This window comes from Heptranchias perlo, chromosome 15, assembly GCF_035084215.1.
Source record: "Heptranchias perlo isolate sHepPer1 chromosome 15, sHepPer1.hap1, whole genome shotgun sequence".
NCBI lineage: Eukaryota > Metazoa > Chordata > Chondrichthyes > Hexanchiformes > Hexanchidae > Heptranchias > Heptranchias perlo.
Genome location: NC_090339.1, coordinates 33,116,706 through 33,140,236, shown reverse-complemented (window position 1 = coordinate 33,140,236; position 23,531 = coordinate 33,116,706). Strand labels below are relative to the sequence as shown.

General features: G+C 41.5%; 1 protein-coding gene across 1 annotated transcript in view; it reads left to right on the top strand.

Annotated features, from left to right (window-relative positions):
- LOC137332980 (MORC family CW-type zinc finger protein 4-like) overlaps window positions 1-4,453 on the top strand; it is a 118,480-nt gene extending 114,027 nt beyond the window's left edge. The window contains exon 17 of the mRNA XM_067997043.1: window positions 4,030-4,453. Within this exon, the coding sequence (XP_067853144.1) occupies window positions 4,030-4,177 (148 nt within the window). The 3' untranslated portion in view covers window positions 4,178-4,453. The remainder of the gene's footprint in view (window positions 1-4,029) is intronic.
- The last annotated feature ends 19,078 nt before the right edge of the window (window positions 4,454-23,531 follow it).

Below are 23,531 nucleotides of genomic sequence, written 5' to 3'. Positions count from 1 at the left end.
CGGGGTGCCACTTAAGGTATTTATTTAGGTATTTCAGGTCGTTTACAGACCTGATTAAGGAGATATTTCAGGAGGGTTGGGATTTTATAAACAACTGGGACTGTTTCCCGTACTGGGGGAAACACTCCTAGTTGAAATGGACGTGTTGCAGCTATCAGCCTGTGGCAGCTGCAAAGGTACTTTTGACAGGTGGGGGGGAGAGACCCTCACTCATTGCAGGAGGCCGCTCAGTCACTTTGGACAAAGTTTGGCCTCCACCACCCTCCTCCTAACAATCAAATTCACCAACTTGCACACTTACCCCGGTGTCCAGACACATGTACCTACCTTGCGGACCCCCTCAGATGTACATCTTCCGGATGGGGGCCACCGTAGCTGCAGTCATCACCAGCCTCGCCGTCCACCTCTGACGCGTGGAGCTCCACAACACAGTGCTGTGGCACATCCACCTGCACAGCAGGAGGGAGGGCAACCGCAGAGAGAGATGCGTCACAGAGGGCACTACCCTCGCCACAGGGTCCTCAGACCGAGGCTCAGCTTCCTGGACCTCTCTGAGCAGCAGTGCACACGGAGGCTCAGAGTCACTCGACATGTAGTCGTGGACATCTGCAGCCTCCTTCATGCCAAGTTGCTCCTGGCTGGCCCGAGCACCATCTTCTTACCTGTCGCTGTCAAAGTCACCACTGCCCTCAACAACTTCTCCTCCGCATCCTTCCAGGGTGCCACTGGGGACATCGCCGACGTCTCTCAGGCGTCTGTAAAAAAGAGCCCTGCAAATACACCGACACCCACTGCAGTGACATAATGGGTGGCATCAGTTGTGGGTCTTCATTGTGATCCTCAGGAAAGGGCATTATTGCACAAACCACACAAGATTCACAAAGACGTGACAGTAGTGGTGACAATATAATATGTAATGTGAGTTGCTCAGAAATTAAATATAAGTAAAAACCATGACAAACCCTCAAACACCCTTGTGTATCCATGCTCACAACACGTTTGCCTTACACTTCCGACTGCACATATGTGATGCATGCCCTATAGCTGCAGCACAGGTAGTGGCAGGTTGAGTGAGGCTGACCGTGAAAGAGATGCATGAGAGGGTGAGTATGAGATAGAGCCATGAGATTGTATGAGGATTGGGTTGAGTGGTAGTGGCGGGATGAGTACTGGCGAGGTGAGTAAGTGCAGGTAAGATGAGGATGAGATTTGAGTGGGTGTGAGGGGTGATGTGACAGAGTAGTGTTGGCAGTGCAGAAGGAGATGTGGGGTGGGGGCGGTGATTTGGCAGACGGAGTGTACTCACTTTGGCTGACCTACTTAGGTCATTGCAGCGCCTCCTGCACTGTATGCAGGTGGGCGATATGTTGGTGGTGCAGGTGACCTCCTCTGCCACCTCGAGCCAGGCCTTCTTGGTGGCAGAGGCAGGCTGCTTCCTCCCGCCCGCCGGGGTGGAAGATCTCTGTCCTCCCCCTCCTCCTCACCCCATCCAATGATACCTGGAGTGAGGCATCATTAAACATGGGAGCAGCCTTCCCCCTGGGCTGCTCCATGCTGTAATTTTTCCTATTTCTTGCAGCATTAGTCAGTGGAGGACTGCCCCTTTAAATAGAGCTCCTCCAGCTGACAGACCTTACTGCGCATTCGCAGTCCTCCCGACGCACAGCTCAGCAGTGGGGAACCCGGAACAAGAGGCAAGTGGATCCAATTAGCCTGCGATTGCGCGCGGGGCAGATTGATTTCACCGGGCGCGTTACCCAATCGCCACCCCCCCCCCCCCCCGGCTGCGAACCCGCCGCTCTGGTAATATCAGACTCCTTATGTCCTCTTCACAGCTTACTTTCCTACCTAACTTTGTGTCATCAGCAAATTTAGCAACCATACATTTGGTCCCTTCATCCAAGCCATTGATATAGATTGTAAATAGTTGAGGCCCAAGCACTGACCCCTGTGGCATTCCACTCGTTACATCTTGCCAACCTGGAAATGACCCATTTATGCCTACTCTCTGTTTCCTGTTAGATAACCAATCCTTTATCCATGCTAATATGTTACCCCCTACACCATGAGCTCTTATTTTGTGTAGTAGCCTTTGATGTGGCACCTTGTCAAAAGCCTTCTGGAAATCCAAGTACACCACATCCACAGGATCCCCCTCACCCACGTTGTTTGTTACTTCCTCAAAGAATTCTAATAAATTAGTCAAACATGATTTCCCTTTCACAAAGCTGTTACCTCATCAAAAAACTCTACCAAGTTAGTTAAACACAATTTGCCTTTCACAAATCCATGCTGGCTTTCCCTAATCAATCCACACTCGTCCAAGTGACTTAATTCTGTCCCGGATTATCGTTTCTAAAAGTTTTCCCACCACTGAGGTTAAACTGACTGGCCTATAGTTGCTGGGTTTATCCTTACACCCTTTTTTTGAACAAGGTTGTAACATTTGCAATTCTCCAGTCCTCTGGCATTGCCCCCGTATCTACAGATGTTCGGAAGATTATGGCCACTACCTTGGCAATTTCCACCCTTACTTCCCTCAGCAACCTAGGATGCATCCCATCTGGACCGGGTGAATTATCTACTTGAAGTATAGCTTGCCTTTCAAGTACCTCTATCAATTTTTAGCCCATCCAGTATCTCAACTATATCTTCCTTTACTGAGACCTTGGCAGCATCTTCTTCCTTGGTAAAGAGATGCAAAGTACTCATTTAGTACCTCAGCCATCCCCTCTGCCTCCATGAGTAGATCTCCTTTATGGTCCCTATTCAGCCCCACCCCTCCTCTTACTACCCGTTTACTGTTTACATGCCTGTAGAAGACATTTGGATTCCCTTTTATGTTGGCCACCAGTCTGTTCTCATACTCTCTCTTTGCCCCTCTTATTTCCTTTTTCACTTCCCCTCTGAATTTTTTATGTTCTGCCTGGTTCTCATTTGTGTTATCAACCTGACATCTGTCATACACCCTTTTTTTCCATTTCATCTTACTCAATATCTCTTTTGTCATCAATAATTAGGTTTTAACAGAAACTGAATAAGCTTGTCCCTTTGAACTTAATTTTCAGCTTCAAGGTAGCGCATAGAACCCTGAAGCTTAAACTAGAGTGTTTGAAATTTAAGACGCAGCGAAAATGATGGGAAATGGAGGAAATAACATTACCACCCCACCCAAATTGGGAAAGTGCTTCCACCATCTTCTAAAAATTATGGCACAAAATGAGGTGGGGGCTAAACTGAGCAGAGATTTTGTATAACTGATCCATGCCCCATTTCCTGTCTCCGTCCATTCGATTACCATCCCATAATAAGGTAGAACATACCAGCAAATCTAGACTATTATTTGCAAAGAATGACGAAAACCATAGCAAACGGCATATAATCTAACTATCCTTATTTGTAAGCACACTGAGAAAATGAGCAGAAGTTGAACAGAAATGTGAAATTAAGACACCACTTTGGATTGAAAAGAAAGCAAAACCAGACATTAGAGTTTTTTCCAATGCTGCCTTATTTTGCATCAGTTTTCCATAAGTTATTCAGTGTTTCACGATAAATAATTACAAAGTTGAACTATTCTGAAGACTTATTTAATGAGTGGACTGGATGTTGTACTGGGCTTCTCATCTCTGGGATGTTGGTTTAAATCCAGCCCAGCCTGATGGGATGAAAGTCTGCCCTTCTGGCTGTAAGGGTCCTACATGAAATGGGTTAGGCATTCTCAATCCTGTTCTTATTGGGCTCTCCCTAATTGAACACTAACTTGGCAATCTCACTCAGAGAGGCCGTAGGATGGTCGGTGAAATGAAAGAACCTCACACTTTTGCAGTAGGTAGTGCTCTTCTGAGTTGGGGGAGAGCAGGAGTTTTATTCTGCATTTAACTGAGTGTACTTGATGCTAACATTGGGTGCTGAAGTTGGAAAGTATTTCATTCCCTAATAGCATCTCTCGCCTTGATCATGAGGGCAAAACAAGCAAAAAATTTGATATGATACCAGATCTAAGTAACTTGTGTTATGTTTCAACAGTGTACTGGCAAAGCTGAAGTCATTGCGAGTAAAGGTCGGACACCTTTTGGGTTCCGTTCTTCCGCACTTGGACTTAAAGGACATCAGTTACGAAACGGACACAATCGATGAAATCCTAGAAAAAGTTATAGAAGCAAATAAACTCTGAACCAAATCTTCCATTTTATAACATGTTAAGAAAAAGAGAGCAGCAACTGCTCATGAATGTGTTTGAGCAACACGTGTGTGTGTTTGGAATGCGCATATCCCAGAAAAACAGAAACAAGTGATGGTAATGTACAGGAAGTATTTTCACACTTCGCAACACTGGCTACCACCGAAAGTACAAAATCGATTGTTTTGATAACCATGCATCTGATCAAATCTGTCCACTTGTAATGAAATGTATCAGAGCTGCCGGTAAATGACAGAAACTGCTGCTCTATGTTGCTTTTTTTGCCTCTTTTTGTTACAGTGAATACTCCAGCGCAAAAAGGTGTGTCCCCTGGCAGTAACATGATTGAAAATATTTCTGAAGATATAAACTTAATCTATAGATTTTGGAAGGGTGAAACAAAGGATACAGCACTGCCTTAAGCTAAACATATGTAATGTACTTGCAGAAGCAGATGTCTGATGCCTGCCACTTTTATGGTTCCAAACCAATGCATTTCTAAAACTTTTCTAACATGCCATTAGATATAATAACTTGCAAACAAAATGTCTATCCCATAGTCACAATGACAGATGTTTTCTAAAAATATTGAAAATAACAAAATGAGAGGGTAAGAAATTGTAATTTTTAGTGCTTTTAGTGCTAACCAACCTGTAGCGAGAGAGAGAAATATCAATGAAAATCATTTTTTAACTTTTTGTAGCCAGGTGATCAGGTGAGTGAGCTTGTAAATCAATTGATAGATTGGTGCTGCTGTGATTGAGTAACAAAGAATGGCTACCCAAAGCTGACAGATGTATGTAAACATGTGCCTGAGTCTCCAAAGTGTTGTTGCAAGAGAAATAGCATACTTTTAAGATTCAGCCTTCTTAATGTTGCCCATTTTCTGCTGGGATTGTCTCTAATGTTGCCAAGGCTAATAACAGATGGAATTTATCACAATTGTGATAAACAGGTCAATATGCTCTCTTTGGCTGAGACTTGAACCTGAGTCCATGAAATATATAGGGTTTTAGCTACTTAGAAGTACCTGGTTGTATTTAAGACATGTTGGTAACTGCAAAAGGTTAATCTTATAATGTGGGAAAAATAGGCCTGTGATGTTATTGGGATTTGATATATTCGATCACATTGCTGGATTATAGCTCCCTCACCATAAGATTACTGAGTACAAATTTGAACCAACAGTGAGCATAGGAGGTGAATTTCAATGGAAGTTTTCAAGATCATCCGCTGTAACTTTGGCAGTAGAGCTGCGGAAACCCCAGAAAAATGGCATAAACTCCCAAAGACATTCATCCTCATGGTGTTATCTGAACTGCCAAAATTAAGTGTACATTGACCCTTAGGAGGGTGGTTAGATGTCTTGTAGTTGTTTAAGTGTAGGATGCTCATATTTGTTACGGTACAAAAGAAGTTAATTGTTGTCTACAAAACATGAAGGTAAACCAAGTGAACTTACTGGAATACTCTCTGGTTTTAATGCTAGATTATCAGGTGAGATATTGGGCCCCAAATTCCAGAAGGCCTCTTCCACCAGTGACAGTGTGGCAGAGTAGAACTCCTGCCCATCCATGAAGCCTATCCAAAACTGCAGGGGCCGGGATTATTAACATACTCAGGATCGGCTGCTGGCACCAATAATGGCACATCAGTGGCACCCGTCCCAACAGAGGCCCGAAAAGTTACAGTTAGGTTCCTTTGATCGTTTCTTTGATGTTTGGATCTTTGCTCTTTATTTGCAATTTTTTAATACCTAAGTAATGTTGCCTTTGCTACTATACCTCTAGCTACTTCACTTATTTACAACTGATTTCCTAGTTCTTTACTTGAAGTTGTTTTAACCTCTTGCAAAGAACGCCCCTCAAACATTGAAACACAAATTAGCATTATCTTTGAGGAAAGCGCACTACAGTTGCTTTTTAATAAATGGCTCTAAATATCAAATTATTCCACATCAAGCAGAGTGTAAATTTACAACTGCTTTGCATAGCATACAGTACCCCTTAACATTCGAGATCTGCATACTAATATATTGCAGACTGATGGGACAAGAGTTTCCTTTCCGACCACTATGAAAGTCCTAAATTCAATGTATTTGGGCAGCTTCAACCCATTTCAAAGTGAGAACAAACCCACAGTGCAAATCTACTCGTAATTTGGCACCAAAGTGGCGATCTTACCCAAAGAAGCAGTAAGGATGGCTGTTGTGGGAAATAGAAATGTCCCACTGATGCAGTAGGTATTACTCCTAAAAACTGAGGTTTACATACCCTGTTGATTCTTAGTAGAGGACAATTTACTCTGCATCAAACTGTGCTATACCAGACCTCGAAGTACTCAATGGGGCAGTGCAAAAGGAGCTTTACTCTGCATTAACTCATGCTAAACTTAATCTGGTGCATTCTTGATGACACTGGAAATGAAAACAGACCTTTCGCAGCAAAATCGTCGCATTATCTCTCACTTTGAGTAGCGCAAGAATTATCAAAGTAATTTTTTTTAAAACCTTCCATCTTTCGACTATACTGGGTGGGGTGGGGGGGGAAGCTGGTAGGAGCCTGTCAAATATTTAATGTGAAATTCCTGGGTTTGCTGTACAGTGAGCAAATACTTACTGCATAACCTGGACTGATAATTCAATCCCACGTGGCAAACAAAAGTGGGGCAAATGCAGGTATAAACCCATAGTTCTATGTGAAATGATTTTGGGCAGTCTCAATTCAGCTGGGCCCATAGCACAAAACTGCACTAAAGTTGCTTCTTATTCTAAGAAAGAAAGAACTAACTTGTGCCTGAACAAATTCTCAATACATCCTGAAGTGCTTTACAACCAATTTAATATTTTTTTGATGTACAGTTACTGTTATTAGGTAGGTAAATTGAGCAGCCAATTTGTGCACAGTAAAGTTCTATAGACAGTAAATAAGATAATGACCAGTTCTATCTGTACTTGGTTGTGTTGATTGAGGGACACACGTTAGCCAGGACACAGGGAGAACTGAATGCTCTTCCCTGAATAGTATTGTGGGATCTTTTATGTCCCCCTGAACAGCTAGATGGTGTTGTTAGTTTAATGTCTCATCAAAAGACAGCACCCTTGACAATGCAGCACTACTTCAGTTATGCACTGAAGTATCAGCCTGGATTATGTGCCAAACTCCTGGAGTGAACCTTCATTGCACAACCTTTCAACTCAGAGGCAAGAGTGCTATGAAGGGGGATGGTAGTGTAATAGTTATGGTACTCAACTAGCACCCCAGCAGTTGAGTTCAAATCCCACCATAGCAAGTTGTGAAATTTAATTCAATAAAAACAAATGACTGTGAAAGCTGTCGTTTTGTCATAAAACTTCAACTGGTTAACCAGTGTCCTTCAAGGAAAGGAGCATGCCACCCCTCCCTGGTCTGACCTACGCTTGACTCCAGTCCCACACTACATAAGAGCATAAGAAATAGGAGCAGGAGTAGGCCATCCGGCTCCTCAAGCCTGCTTCGCCACTCAACAAGATCATGGCTGATCTTCTACCTCAACGCCATTTTCCTGCACTATCCCCATATCCCTTGATGCCTTTAATTTCTAGAAATCTATCGATCTCTGTTTTGAATGTACTCATTGACTGAGCCTCCACGGCCCTCTGGGGTTGAGAATTCCAAAGATTCATCACCCTCTGAAGAAATTTCTCCTCATCACAGTCCTAAATGGCCTACCCCTTATTCTGAGACTGTGATCCCTGGTTCTAGACTCCCCAGTCAGGGGAAACATCCTCCCTGCATCTACCCTGTCAAGCCCTGTAAGAATTTTGTATGTTTCAATGAGATCACCTCTCATTCTTCTAAATTTTAGAGAATACAGGCCTAGTCTACTCAATCTCTCCTCATACGACAATCCCGCCATCCCAGGAATCAATCTGGTGAACCTTCGTTGTACTCCCTCGATGGCAAGTATATCCTTTCTTAGATAAGGAGACCAAAATTGTACACAATACTCCAGGTGCGATCTCATCAAGGCCCTATATAATTGCAGTAAGACATCTTTACTCCTGTACTCAAATCCTCTTGTAATAAAGGCCAACATACCAATTGCCTTCCTAATTGCTTACTGCACCTGCATGTTAGCTTTCAGTGACTCATGTACAAGGACACCCAGGTCCCTTTGAACATCAACATTTCCCAATCTCTCACCATTTTAAAAAAATACTCTGCATTCTGTTTTTCCTACCAAAGTCGATAACTTCACATTATATTTCATCTGCCATGTTCATGCCCACTCACTTAGCCTGTCTATATCCCCTTGAAGCCTCTTTTATGTTATCAGCAAACTTGGAAATATTACATTTGGTCCCCTCATCCAAATCATTGATATAGATTGTGAATAGCTGGGCCCAAGCACCGATCCCTGCGATACCCCACTAGTCACAGTCTGCCAACCTGAAAAAGACCCGTTTATTCCTACTCTCTGTTTTCTGTCTGTTAACCAATTCTCAATCCATGCCAGTATATTACCCCCAATTGCATGTGCTCTAACTTTGTTCACCAACCTCCTGTGTGGGACCTGATCAAAAGCCTTCTGAAAATCCAAATACACCACATCCACTGGTTCCCCCTTATCTATTCTACTAGTTACATCCTCAAAGAACTCCAATAGGTTTATCAAACATGATTTCCCTTTCATAAATCCATGTTGATTCTGCCAAATCCTGTTGTTATTTTCTAAGTGTCCTGTTATCACATCCTTTATAATAGATTCTAGCATTTTCCCTACTACTGATGTCAGGCTAACAGGTCTGTAGTCTCCTGTTTTCTCTCTCCCTCCTTTCTTACATTGTGGAATTACATTTGCTACCCTCCAATTTGCAGGAACCATTTCAGAATCTAGAATTTTTAGAAGATGACAACCCATGCATCCAATATCTCTATAGCCACCTCTTTCAAAACCTTGGGATGTAGATCATCAGTTCCTTGGGATTTATCTATTTTCATGCTTGACTCTTAATGCCCTCTGAAGTGGCCTAGTTAGACACTCAGTTGTAAGAACAATGGCCTAAGAAAAAGGAGCACCATCTTCTCAGAGCAATAATTGTGGTGGTGTCAGTTTAACCCATATCTTGTGAACAAATTTTTAAAAACTGACACTGGGTGAACTTCTGAAGTTGAGGCTGAGGCACACTGTTGGGCACAGTAGAAGGAGCTTTACTCTATATCTATTCATGTTGTATGTGGCTTGGGATTGCTTGATGCTGACACTGGCTGCTCAAAATAGAAAGTGTTCCAATTCCCAGTCCTAACATCCCTCACTTTAATAAGAAAAAAAATCATACAAATTAAAAATCCAAGCTGATTGATCCTGATTCTAGTGGATTGCAATTTTCTACAAATATAATATTTCACTGAAAGACCAACACAATACTGCCGAAGAACAATTTCCTGGAGTTTGCAAATTCTCAACAAATGTTCCCAAAAATGTTATATTGTTATATTTATATCTGGTTTATGGATAATAATGTCCCAAATCAGGATTTGGAATGTTGTTTCATTTTAATATATTGGAACATTAAGTAAGCAGGATTTAAAATTGATACATCCTTTATGTAGCCATGCCAGCTTTGAGCATGGGACAGCTAGTAAAGATTTAGTAATTTAGGTTATAGGATAACTGATATACTAATCAATGCTTGTGTGTTCTTAAGCCATGCCTAAAACAATAATTTCTTATTCTACCTTTCTCCAATAGAATTTGTTCTTAAGTGTAGGATAACAACTGGGACAAAATAATACAGGTTTTTCATTTTAAAAAAATGTAAATATATTTTGGATTTAGTTTAATTGGTTTTACCTGTGGAAAGGCACCCTATTTGTTTTGTGCCAGATAAGAAATGAAAACTGTTGAACTAGTATTTGGAGGTTTACAGTATTTCTTTTTAATACAGTTTGCATCAAGCTTTTCTGAAGGGGCCTTGTTTCAGAATCAGCCTGGAGCAAAGATGACTTTCTCATCACCATTGCACATTAACTTAATATCCATCAAACAAAACCTCCCCAGTTTGGTACACCCTGTATTAATATCCTCAACTTATAGAAACCTTGACAAAAGTATTAACTGGAATTATGGGGTACCCTTCTGAACAAGAGGAATGAAAGTGCCATATAGAAGCGCCATAGGTGAGGTGCTATTGGCCTGCCTTCTAAAAGTGTTTTCTTTGGAAACTGGTGAAAGGAATAATTTTCCCAACTGCTGGACCATAAAAAATATTTTCCAAAGAAAGTACTTGCAAACCACCTAGGACCCCTTCCTTTTAGAACGTTTTCTAGTCCTCCTTATTGAAAGCTCCAGTCCTACCTAAGATGAGAATGCTTGGCAGCACTGTCAACAAATGAAGTGGACAGCTACCTCAGTATTCTCTTTCCTCAATCAGAACACTCCCAAACATTGTTCACAAGTAAACTAGTTAGACCCAATCAAATTGATAGCCATAAAGAGGAGCAGTCTTATTTTTCAGGCTGTAAAGATGTAGGGCTGGATTTTCCCCCACCATCCCACCCCTGGTGGAAAATGGGACAAGATCAGGCAGTATGGCACTGCACCCCCCTCCCAAGCTAAATTTCCCACCCCCAACAGGACCTGTCTTCTGTCTCTTCTGAATTCAGTTCCTCAACAAGATCAGTTGCACGTTGAGCTATAAATCGATTAGAGAATGGTAGTGGAAACTAATGCGCTCGGGATGAACGATGTTCATCATTGAAAGGTAATCTTCTGGGGGAGTGGCGGGACAGACAGCAATAGCTACTGACCAAAATGAACATATTTACCAAGACAGTGAGAAGCCATTGTTCAGCTAGCAAACCAGCTTTGTTTTTTTTGGGGAGCGAGGGGTTAGAACAACACTGGACTAAGAACTTATAATCAGCATCATCTCTGGTATTCCTCGTTATGCTGAACATTATGATGGTAAGTAATATTCAGCATACCTTTCAAACTTCCAATATACTGGGTTGGTATTTGGAGCAGGAATGCATTTATCAGTGCACCCAGCAAATCGCTGATTTTTGCCAGTCTAGGAGTCTTGTCACGGGCAGCTTTTCTCAGTGGCATAATTTCATGTTGGCGATTAAGACAGGAAAGTTGATTTGAACTCATTTAGAAAGAGCCATAGGATTGCTGGTGTGGTAAATAGAAAAAAAATCACAGTAGGCATTGTCTTTCTGCGATTGGGGAGAGTAGAGGGAGTTTTACTGTGCAGCTAGCTGTGCTGTACGGATTTGGGAGTGCTTGATAGACCAATGGATGTCTGAAATGGAAAGTGTTCTATTTCCCAGCACTAACACACCTCATCTTGAAAATCACAAAAAGGAACAATTGAGAGACGATATACGTTGGAAGATAATATATTGATTTTTTTTTGCTGTAATCATATTACCGATTAAGAGAAATGCATAAAGAAGTTGAAGCTGTTTTTGTGGTTTGACTCTTACAGGTGTTTCATATTTATTTATTAACCATTCATTAAGAATTTTTTCACAACCTGTTCTTTTTTCGTAACTGAATAATTTATGATAATTTCTCTGTTTATATTATTTTAATACTTTTTTCATCAAAAATTAGTCTAAGGTCAAAAAGCTTTGGATAATATTTTAAATGTTTCTATTTTTTTTAAAAAGACCAGAGTTCAATGTTTGAGACAAACACACAGCAATACTAAATGTAACTGTGTTTGGAAAAGTAGTTATTACAATAGTAGAAAATATTAGAGAATTATTCTGAATTTAATTCACTAAGATTTTAAAGCATTATTTAGTAGTCTCATCTACATGGAACATATATAGATAGAAAAACAAATGTGTAGTAGAGACAGGAACCAAATGATTAAAAGATGTGGAATAAATGTTATACAAGGAACTTCATGTTCTGTTACGGATATCTTCATTTTTACTTTTTTATTTTCAGCCTTTGTCTGAACCTATTAATATTTAGTGGATATTTCTGCATTCAGTAGTGTTGTAAAGGGTTGGATTTTTACTCTGTGTTTCTCCTATGACAAGCGGCTCAGCTCTTTCCCCAATTCCACCTCACCAATACAGGAGCCAAGGAGCTTTTATTGGACTTTAATGTCAATGACAAATGACAATGTCAAAGTAACAAGAGACCTATTTCTTCTTGTTTGGATGGCAGAGGGAAGGAGTTGAAGGGTTTGATTTTTTTCTCACAGTGGACAGTCCAGCCTCGTGGGCCAACCAACAGCTGACAAAACTCAATTAAATCGGTAGGTAGTGTAGTGGGTATGTTACTGGATTAGTAACCTAGACTAATAATTCATAGAATGTACATTCAAATCCCACCATGACAGTTTGAGAATTTGAATTCAGTTTTAAAAAGCTGGTATCAGTAAAAGTGACCATGAAACAAGGCAGATTGTCACAAAAATTCAGCTACTTTAGGGAAGGAAACCTGCCATTCTTACCCAGTCTGATCTATATGTGACTCCTGCCCCACACCAACATGTTAGGCACTTAACTGCGCTCTGATATTTCCTAGCAAGCCACTCAATTGTATCAAACCACTACAAAGAATTGCAGCATTTCAAGAAGAAGGGCCACCAACACCTTGTCAGAGCAACTAAGGAAAGGCATTAAATGCCGGCCTTGCCAATGAGGGCCACTTCCTGAGAATGAACTTTTAAAAAAGTTGATAGTTGAGTAAAATCTGACATTCTAAACAGCTGGCCAGCAGTTGCCCGGTTAATGTTGTGGACCTGCAGCTTATGGAATGCAAAAGACCACCTCACTAGGAAAAGCAGCCAGTCAAGGACACCACTTCAAATCAGCAAAGTATGGGCCTAACAGTCAACAGCAAAATGTTGCCCATGGGCCACAAACAGAAGATTGAAAATATTGAGACTGTAATCTAATGCTAATGGTTATGTGTAAGGTACTGCCATAGAAAAGTAAGCATCTCAACAACATAGGGAGATACTGGTTTTCCATATTCCTCCCTGCTTTCACCATCCTCTAGTCAGCCCCATATGATAGCCTCATTCCATTAACAGTTACAGGTTTCAAGCATGGGCTGTCAATAACATTAATGACGAATTTGCATTGTTTTCAAGGTCCATGTTATCAGTACATTGAGAATGTTCTGTAACAAAAGGTAAGATGTTGATATATTTTTTAACTGCATATATTTTGTTACAATTAGCATTTGTCATGACTTATGGAGGTGCTCAAGTCAAAAAGCATTTGATACAAATGGTTTTATAATCTTCAACAAATGTTAATAACCACATTATTAATGAGCAGTGAAAAATAGAAAGGAACCAGTTGATACGCTATTGCAGCTTACAAACTCAGGTGAAAAATCGTTTGCTCATCTATTCATTGTTAAAATGGAAGAGGGAGAATTGGTGTCTTTTTTCAAAGCATTAATTTGTTTTTCTGTATGCCAGTACCTAAGATCTGAGAATCAATTTAGTTGAGCAAACGAGGTGTAAACATGAGGCAGCAAAGGATCCGAATATTGTACCATATCATTTGTGAATTTTCTCTTTTTTTAAATTCAGAAATGTAAAATTGTAGTATCCCAATAGATGGAGAAAACTTGATGGGAAAGGACTGTACTAACTGCAGCTGCCCTCCAAAAGTGAGGAAGACCACCCAGCATTCTAATAAATGCATGCAGGGATGCCTACTCTTCCCCGATCTAAAATATGGCAGGAGGTGGGACCAGAGAGGGGACTAAGATCATGGCTTGAATTCTAATGTTTGTTTTGCTGATGGTAAAAAATTAATTGAAAACCTAAAGAATCTCATGAAAATTATACTTCTGCTTTTTTAAAAAAAACTAGATTTTTGCTATCTGGTTTACATTTCAGAAATTTCCAGGCAGTCCGCTCAAAATTGGACTGTCGTCCAAACCCAGATAAGTGACAACTCTACATGTTTGGGTTGTATCAGTCTTCCTCACCAATGGAAATTCAATTCCTAAGCAGCCGTTTCCTCTCAAGTATTCAATTTTTTTTCATAAGTTTGAATAAAATAAAATGTTTGTTATGTTACTGTTAAATTAATATTTATTCTTTGATATTTACAGAGGGCTTTATTGGGTTCTGCATTATATCCATGATTGTTGCTCACTGAGCTGAAGGATCATCTTTTAAAGGGGCACTCTGTGCAAAAAGTGTTTGGAAAACCTATTGTTCACCAACATGCAAAGCCAAATATTGTATCAAAACACAAAAATGATGGCCCTTTAACTCTCACACTTGTTGTACAAATCCCTATTCTCTTGTACCAGATCACGCAACCCTCTTGTTTGTTTTAAACCTTTGACACAGTATGTACTTTTTCCAACAGGAACACTAGAAACTGCTGTGAATTAAATTTGCTATTTTTTTGTTCAAATGTGCAGCAACATGATTTAGTGATGCACAGTCAGGATATGATTCTGGCAAACAGAACTGTTTCTTTTCCATTCAAATATGTAATGTGAATAAAGAGGAATGAAACCACACGGCATAATGAGCATTCTTGTCATATGCTTGTATGGATGAAAAAGGTCTGTATAGATGACACCAGCCAATGTTTCACACTTTTTGGAGACAGTTATAATTCTGTCTTCTGTGAAGTGGAAGAAAAATTACTAATGGTATCTTGTGTGTGTGACGTTACAATGCAAACTTGGTGCTTTTAAGGGTGATTCTGAGGCATTGGGTTGGGGCCATTTCTTGGACTTTCAGTGTAAAGACCAACTGCAGTGCTCCTATATCAGTTTCTTCTGAGTTTAAAATGTATAATTTTAGAGGTTCTGTCTTTCCTTCAACTTATTAGCTACTCAGTAGAAACAACAGTGTTGATTAGTAGATATCAATAAGAGCTCTTACCTTCCTATATCAGTGCAAACAGAAAGAAGCAGTACTATAGTACCCAAGGAGATATGATCCAAGATGGGATGTTACCAGGGCTGGAGCGCTTCAGCTATGAAGAGAGACTGGGAAGATTGGGTTTGTTTTCCTTGGAGCAGAGGAGGCTGAGGAGGGACATGATTGAGGTGTACAAAATTATGAGGGGCACAGATAGGATGGATACTAAGGAGCTTTTTCCCTTCGTTGAGGGTTCTATATCAAGGGGACATAGATTCAAGGTAAAAGGCGGGAGGTTTAGAGGGGATTTGAGAAAGAACTTTTTCACCCAGAGGGTGGTTGGAGTCTGGAACTCACTGCCTGAAAGGGTTGTGGAGGCAGGAACCCTCACAACATTCAAGAAGCATTTGGATGAGCACTTGAAATGCCATAGCATACAAGGCTACGGACCAAATGCTGGAATATGGGATTAGAGTAGACAGGGCTGATGGCCGGCGCGGACACGATGGGCCGAAGGGCCTCTATCCGTGCTGTATAACTCTATGACTCTATGGGGCTCTGGACTGATCTGGCCCGTTCTAACCCACATCCAACCCCGACCCAGCACCCCCCCCCCCCCCCCTGAATAGATCACTGCTTTGTAATCTCTCCTAGCTATGCAGCATTATCTTGCAAAATCATCTATAGACATGGGTTCAGCTTCCACATGTATGCTGATGACACCCAGCTCTACCCTCCACTGCCTCTGTGTTGTCAGAGTGCTTGTGTGACATTTAGTCTTGGATAAACTGCAATTTTCTCCAGCTAAACATTGGCAAGGCCAAAGCCATTGCTTTCAGCCCTCGCCACAAACTCCGTACTGATTCCATACTCCTCAGTCACTGTCTCAGGCTGAATAAGAATATTTACAACTTCGGCATTCGATTGAACCCCATATCCTCTCCATCACAAAGACCACCTACTTCTACTTCTGTAACATCACCTGCCACTACCCCAACCTCACCCTATTTGCCACTGATACCCTCATCCATGCCTTTGTCACCTCAACTATTCCAATGCTTTCCTGGTTGGCCTCTCTTTCTCTACCCTCCATAAACTTTAGTTTATCCAAAACTGCTGCCCATATCTTGGTCCCTTAGTGCCTCCAATTTTAAAATTCTGATCCTTGTGCTTAAATGCCTTCATGACCTTGCCTCTCCTTATCTCTGTAACCTTCCGAGCCCTACAACCTTCAGATCCCTGCCTCCCAAACTCTCCATTTTTAAAATTCTGGTCTCTTGTACATCCTATCCTTCTATCACCTCATCGTTGGAAGCCGTGCCTTCAGCCATCTAGGCTCTACGCACTGGAATTCCCTCCCTAAACCCATCCATCTCTCGACCTCCCTCTGCTCATTTAAGACACTCCTTAAAATCCATCTCTTTGACCACACTTTTGGTCACCCCTCCTAATATATTCTGCTTTGGCTCAGCATACAGTTTTTTGATTATGCCTCTGCAAAGTACCTTGGGAAGTTTTTCTATGCTAAAGGTGTTATATAAATGCAAGTTGTTATCTGTATAATATCTCTATTAGTGAGAGAATTAAAAGTTTGACTTTTTGGAAAAAAAACTAATCACACATTGTATAACCACCTTCAAAGTGAATTTCTAAAGCTATGATTCAGCCCTCAGGCTTATTTATTGATGCTTCTGAATCATTTGTTGCCTGATGGTACCACATTACATTTTTCAGAGATGGTAGCTGTGTAGGAATTGAACTAATTAGAATTTCCACACTGCCCACCATATTGCTTAATGCATTTTTAAAAAATTCCTCAGGCCTCTTCCCCCTGTGAAGAAGATACACAAATAGTGCTCCCAGGCTCTGACTTCTAGCACCAATATGCTGTCAATCATACTTTTAAACACAAAAATTGTGGACAATTTCAATCTGTTCACACATGCACTAGCAATACGGTGCAGTAATCTATAGTTTATGTTTCGAACATAGGAACAGGAGTAGGCCATTCAGCCCCTCGTGCCTGCTCCACCATTTGATAAGATCATGGCTGATCTGTGATCTAGCTCCATATACCCGCCTTTGGCCCATATCCCTTAATACCTTTGATTGCCAAAAAGCTATCTATCTCAGATTTAAATTTAGCAATTGAGCTAGTATCAATTGCCGTTTGCGGAAGAGAGTTCCAAACTTCTACCACCCTTTGTGTGTAGAAATATTTTCTAATCTCGCTCCTGAAAGGTCTGGCTCTAATTTTCAGACTGTGCCCCCTACTCCTAGAATCCCCAACCAGCAGAAATAGTTTCTCTCTATCCACCCTATCCGTTCCCCTTAATATCTTATAAACTTCGATCAGATCACCCCTTAACCTTCGAAACTCCAGAGAATACAACCCCAATTTGTGTAATCTCTCTTCGTAACTTAACCCTTGAAGTCCGGGTATCATTCTAGTAAACCTACGCTGCACTCCCTCCAAGGCCAATGTGTCCTTCTGAAGGTGCAGTGCCCAGAACTGCTCACAGTACTCCAGGTGCAGTCTAACCAGGGTTTTGTATACCTGCAGCATAACTTCTGCCCCCTTGTGCTCTAGTCCTCTAGATATAAAGGCCAGCATTCCATTAGCCTTATTGATTATTTTCTGCACCTGTTCATGACACTTCAATGATCTATGTACCTGAACCCCTAAGTCCCTTTGGACATCCACTGTTTTTAACTTTTTACCATTTAGAAAGTACCCTGTTCTATCCTTTTTTGATCCAAAGTGGATGACCTCACATTTGTCTACATTGAATTCCATTTGCCACAGTTTTGCCCATTCACCTAATCTATCATGTTGGATGGAAATGGATTTGGGTGTTTGAAGATCGCAAATGTTGCAGCTGGTGAAAATCAGAGCAGGACATAATCTAACAATCCAGTGCAGTACTGGGGGAGTACTGGATTTTTGGCCATCCTATCCTTCAGTCAAGATGTTAAACCAAGTCTCTGTCTACCTGTTGCTATGGCTCAAGTTGAAGTTAATGATCCTACTAAAGCTTTATTTGAAGCTTTAGTTTTGCTCATTCTTAATGAGTGTTAAAGGTAAGCTGTATGAGAAAAAGAGTTCTCAAAGGTGACGGGTGAGAAATTGAATTGGATAGGTTGTGTCTAGATGGTTTTTTTTTATCATGTATAAGATGTTTATGTTATTAGGAAAGCAACCAAATTTATGTCTGTAAAATCATAGAAAAGCTGTAAATTAAGCATGTATCAGAGTTCAGCAAAACAGAAAGATCCTACAAAAAAGCGAACTGTAAATTGGCTTCTGAAATATGCACTTTCACTCCATCTACTGGCAAGCCACAGTCCAATGCTATTTGGCAAATCAATGTAAAAATAATGATGGGGTTTCTTTTAGAGAACACAGTCATGGTATTTAATGGTTGAAGATGAAATAAGGCATGCCAGAGAGATCAGCTGGTACCAGATCAAGACAGCCCACACCCATCCTTATGCTCCCAGTTACAAGGCTCTGGCACAACTATCTGCCAATAACCTAGGGCAACTGGCTCTACAAGCTCGATTCACAACTGTGCCATCTACTGCAAGGAGACCTGCTGCCGATTTCCCTTATAAGGATAGCATTGTCAGTGCCAGCGAAGGTTGTCTATTCTCTCAGCTTTTCAGCTTCCCTCTTTACAGGCGAGCATAAGGATTATTTGCAGCATCGGCCAATTTGCTTTCTCCAGATGTAGCAACTGATTGATGCATTATTGAGCAGGACCAGTACTCATTTTCCACTGAATTGCACCAGAAGCAAGATATAGCTGCCCAATTGCACAGCACTGTTAAATTTCCCATTGATAGTATCCCAGCCATCTGGGTGGCAGATTCCTGCTGTTCCTTTGGAATAAAAAATTGCTTTTCTTGATATCTATGCACTCTTGCTACCTCCTGAGGCTACTAAATGCATCTTCTGGGTTGTGTTTAGCTATGTTTGTGCTTTTAAACTCTGATGTGAAGGATGCAAGGATAATCTAAATATGCCTGCCACAAAGTGTTGTCAAATTACTATAAATTTAACAACACTTTGTGGCATGCATATTTAGACTTTCTACCTGGCATATGCTACTGTTGGGTAACTTTATCTTGATGGCTTTCTTCTGGTCTTGCACCTGCTTCAATATCTAATATTAACTGGGATGAAATCAGTGTAAAAGGTATAGAGGGCTCAGAATTCTTAAAATGCTTTCAGGAGAACTTTTTTTAACCAGTATGTTGCAAGTCCAACAAGAGAGGGGGCAGTTCTGGTCTTAGTTTTAGGGAATGAAGCTGGGCAGGTGGAAGGGGTATCAGTGGAAGAGCATTTTGGTGTTAGTGATCATAATTCAGTTAAATTTAGCGTAGTTATGGAAAAGGACAAAGATAGACCAGGAGTAAAAGTTCTTAATTGGGGAAAGGCCAATTTTAGTAAGTTGATATGTGATTTACCAAAAGTGTTCTGGGAACAACTACTTGAAGGTAAATCAGTGTCAGAGCAGTGGGAGGCATTCAAGGAGGAGATAGTGAAGGTTCAGAGCAAATATGTTCCCACAAAAATAAGGGTAGGACTCCCAAATCTAGAGCCCCCTGGATGTCAAGGAGCATACAGGATAGGATAAGGCAAAAAAGGGAAGCTTATATCAGATACCGAGAACTTAATACTGCAGAAAACCTGGAGGAGTACAGAAAGTGCAGGGGTGAAATTAGGAAAGAGAGGACATGAAAAAATATTGGCAAGTAAAATCAAGGAAAACCTAAAGATGTTTTATAAATACATAAAGAGCAAGAGGATAACTAAGGAAAGAGTAGGGCTCATTAGAGACCGAAGAGGTCACCTGTGTGTGGAGGCGGAAGATGTGGATATGGTTCTGAATGAATATTTTGCGCCTGTCTTCACAAAAGAGGGGGATGATGCAGACATTGTAGTTAAGGAGGAGAAGTGTGAAATATTGGATGGAATAAACATAGTGAGCGAGGAGGTATTAAGGGGCTTAGCATCTTTGAAAGATAAATCGCCAGGTCCGGATGAAATGTATCCCAGGCTGTTAAGAGAAGCAAGGGAGGAAATAGCAGATGCTCTGATCATCATTTTCCAATCCCCTCTGGCTACAGGTATGGTGCTTGAGGACTGCTGGCATTGTACCATTGTTTAAAAAGGAAGAAAATGATAGACCAAGTAATTACAGGCCAGTCAGCCTAACCTCGGTGGTGGGCACATTGTTAGAAAAAATTCTGAGGGACAGTATTAATCGTCATTTAGAAAGGCACGGATTAATCAAGGACAGTCAGCATGGATTTGTTAAGGGAAGGGCGTGTCTGACTAACTTATTTGAATTTTTTGAGGAGGTAGCAAGGAGGGTCGATGAAGGTAGCACGTTTGATGTAGTCTACGTGGATTTTAGCAAGGCTTTTGACAAGATCCCACATGGCAGATTGGCCAGAAAAGTAAAAGCCCATGGGATCCAAGGGAAAGTGCCAAGTTGGATCCAGAATTGGCTCAGTGGCAGTAAACAAAGAGTAATGGTAGACAGGTGTTTTTGTGACTGGAAGGCTGTTTCCAGTGGTGTTCCGCAAGGCTCAGTATTAGGTCCATTGCTTTATGTAGTATATTTCAATGATTTAGACATAAATGAAGAGGGCATGATTAAAAAGTTTGCAGATGATACAAAAATTGGCCGTGTGTTTGATAGTGAGGAAGAAAGCTGTAGACTGCAGGAAGATATCAATGGACTGGTCAGGTGGGCAGAAAAATGGCAAATGGAATTCAACCCAGAGACGTGTGAGGTAATAGTGTATTACCTTGCCTTGTTTGAGGAGGGCAACAAGGCAAGGGAATACACAATAAATGGTAGGATACTGAGAAGTGTAGAGGAACAGAGGGACCTTGGAGTGCATGTCCACAGATCCCTGAAGGTATCAGGACAGATAGATAAGGTGGTTATGAAGGCATATGGGATACTTTCCTTTATTAGCTGAGGCGTAGAATATAAGAGCAGGGAGGTTATGCGGGAACACTAGTTAGGCCACCAGCTAGAGTACTGTGTACAGTTCTGGTCATCACATTACAGGAAAGATGTGATTGCACTAGAGAGGGTACAGAGGAGATTTACAAGGGTGTTGCAGGATTGGAGAATTTTAGCTATGAGGAAAGATTGGATTGGCTGGGGTTGTTTTCTTTGGAACAGAGGAGATTGAGGGGAGATCTAATTGATGTTTATAAAATTATGAGGGGCCTAGTTAGAGTGGATAGGAAGAATCTCTTTCCCTTAGAAAAGGGGTCAAAAACCAGGAGGGGTAGATTTTAAGTAATTGGTAGAAGGATTAGAGGGGAGTTGAGGAGAATTTTTTTCACCCAGAGGGTGGTGGGGGTCTGGAACTCACTGCCTGAAAGGGTGGTAGAGGCAGAAACCCTCATCACATTTTAAAAATACTAGGATATGCACTTAAAGTGCCGCAACCTACAAGGCTACGGACCAAGAGCTGGAAAGTGGGATTAGGCTGGATGGCTCTTTTTCAGCCGGCACAGACACGATGGGCCAAATGGCCTCTTCCATTACAAATTTCTATGATTCTATGATCTGTTCCCAGATCTTGCAGGCCCTGTACATAACACTAACCTGCCTGCCACTTCCTGCTAGGCATGCTACACTGTTCTCTTCTGGGAATGGTGTCCTATAGTGACAAAATAAGCAATTTTCATAAAACGTGGGAGAAGCGTCTGAATGAAGCATAAAACTCGGGAGAAGCGGCTGAGTGGAGCTGTGCGAGGAATCAAAAACCAAGAAAAAAGTCAAAAAGTGACGTCACAAGACATGGACGAGCACTGAGGATAAGTCAGTAAGAATTTAGTTTATTCGTTAGTGTTTTTTGTAGTTATTGGTCTTAGTTGTTAGTGTCTTTAATGGTTGGTTAGTGTTCTTTAGTAGCTAGTTTTTGTGTTAGATAAATAGTAAATTGCCTTATAGCTGAACAAACTGTTTAAATAACTGTAGCTAACATGGCAGGGCAGCTGGAGCCCGTCACATGCACGTCCTGTGCCATGTGGAAACTCCAGAACACTTCATGTGTCCTGGAAAATCACGTGCAGGAAGTGCTGTCAACTGCTCGAGCTCGAGCTCAGACTTTCTGAGCTTGAGAGGTGGCTGGTGTCATTACAGTGCATACGGGAAACTGAGAGTTTCGTGGATAGCATGTTTCAGGAGGTGGTCACCCCGTAGTTACAGAGAGGTCAGTCAGAGAGGGAGTGGGTGACCAGCAGACAGACTAGGAGGAACAGGCAGGCAGTGCAGGAGTTTCCTGGGAGTGTGGCACTCACAAACACTGTTGAATATAAGTGAGGGTGTTGACATCTCGGGAGTGCAGTCAGGAGCAAATCCATGGCACCATGGGAGACTCGACTGTACAGGGGGTCAAAAGAAATGCAGTTGTTATAGGTAATTCAATAGTCAGGGGAATAGACAGGTGTTTCTGCAACCACCAATGTGAGTCCTGCGTGGTGTGTTGCCTCCCTGGTGCCAGGGTAAAGGATATCAATGAGAGGATGCAGAACAATTTGAGGAGGAACAGCCAGAAGTCGTGGTCCGTGTGGGAAGCAATGACATAGGAAGGAAAAGGGTTGAGGTCCTGCAGTTAGAGTTTCAGGAGATAAGGAGGAAGTTAAAAATCAGGACCTCAGAGGTAGTAATCACTGGATTACTCCCAGTGCCACGCTCTAGTGAGTCTAGGAATAGCAGGATAAGATGGGTAAACGTGTGGCTGGAGAAATGGAGCAGGAGGGAGAGCTTCAGATTTCTGGGGCATTGGGACCAGTTCTGGGGCAGAAGTGATCTGTTCAAGATGGATGGGTTGCACCTCAATAGAGCTGGGACCAATGTCCTTGCGGGGCAGTTAACTAGTTCTGTGGGGGAGGGTTTAAACTAATTTGGCAGGGGGATGGGCACCAAGATGAAACATTAGAGAGGAGAAACAAGGTGTATAGATGATTGGGCAGTACAAATAGCACTAGAGTACAGAATATTTCAGAAATAGGAGGGATTAAACAGGGGACAAACGCAAGGCAATCTAAGATGGGTTTAGAGTTTGTGTGCATAAATGCACATAGTGTGATAAATAAGGTTGGTGCACTACAGGCTCAAGTCGCCACATGGGACTATGATATAATGGCAATAACAGAGACTTGGCTCAGAAAAGGGGAAGATTGGGTACTTAATATTCCTGGCTACAAGATATTCAGGAAAGATAGGGAAGGAAAGAAAGCGGGGGTGGGGATTGGCAGTAATAATCAAAGAAACTATTAAAGCACAGAAAGGGATGATGTAGTTGAGGGGTCAAATACAGAATCTAATTGATTAGAATTAAGAAACAATAGAGGAGTTATTACGCTATTGGGTGTATATTATAGGCCGCCAAATAGTGGGAAGGTGATAGAGGAGCAGGTTTGCAGGCAAATTACAGAAAGATGCAAGAACTATAGAG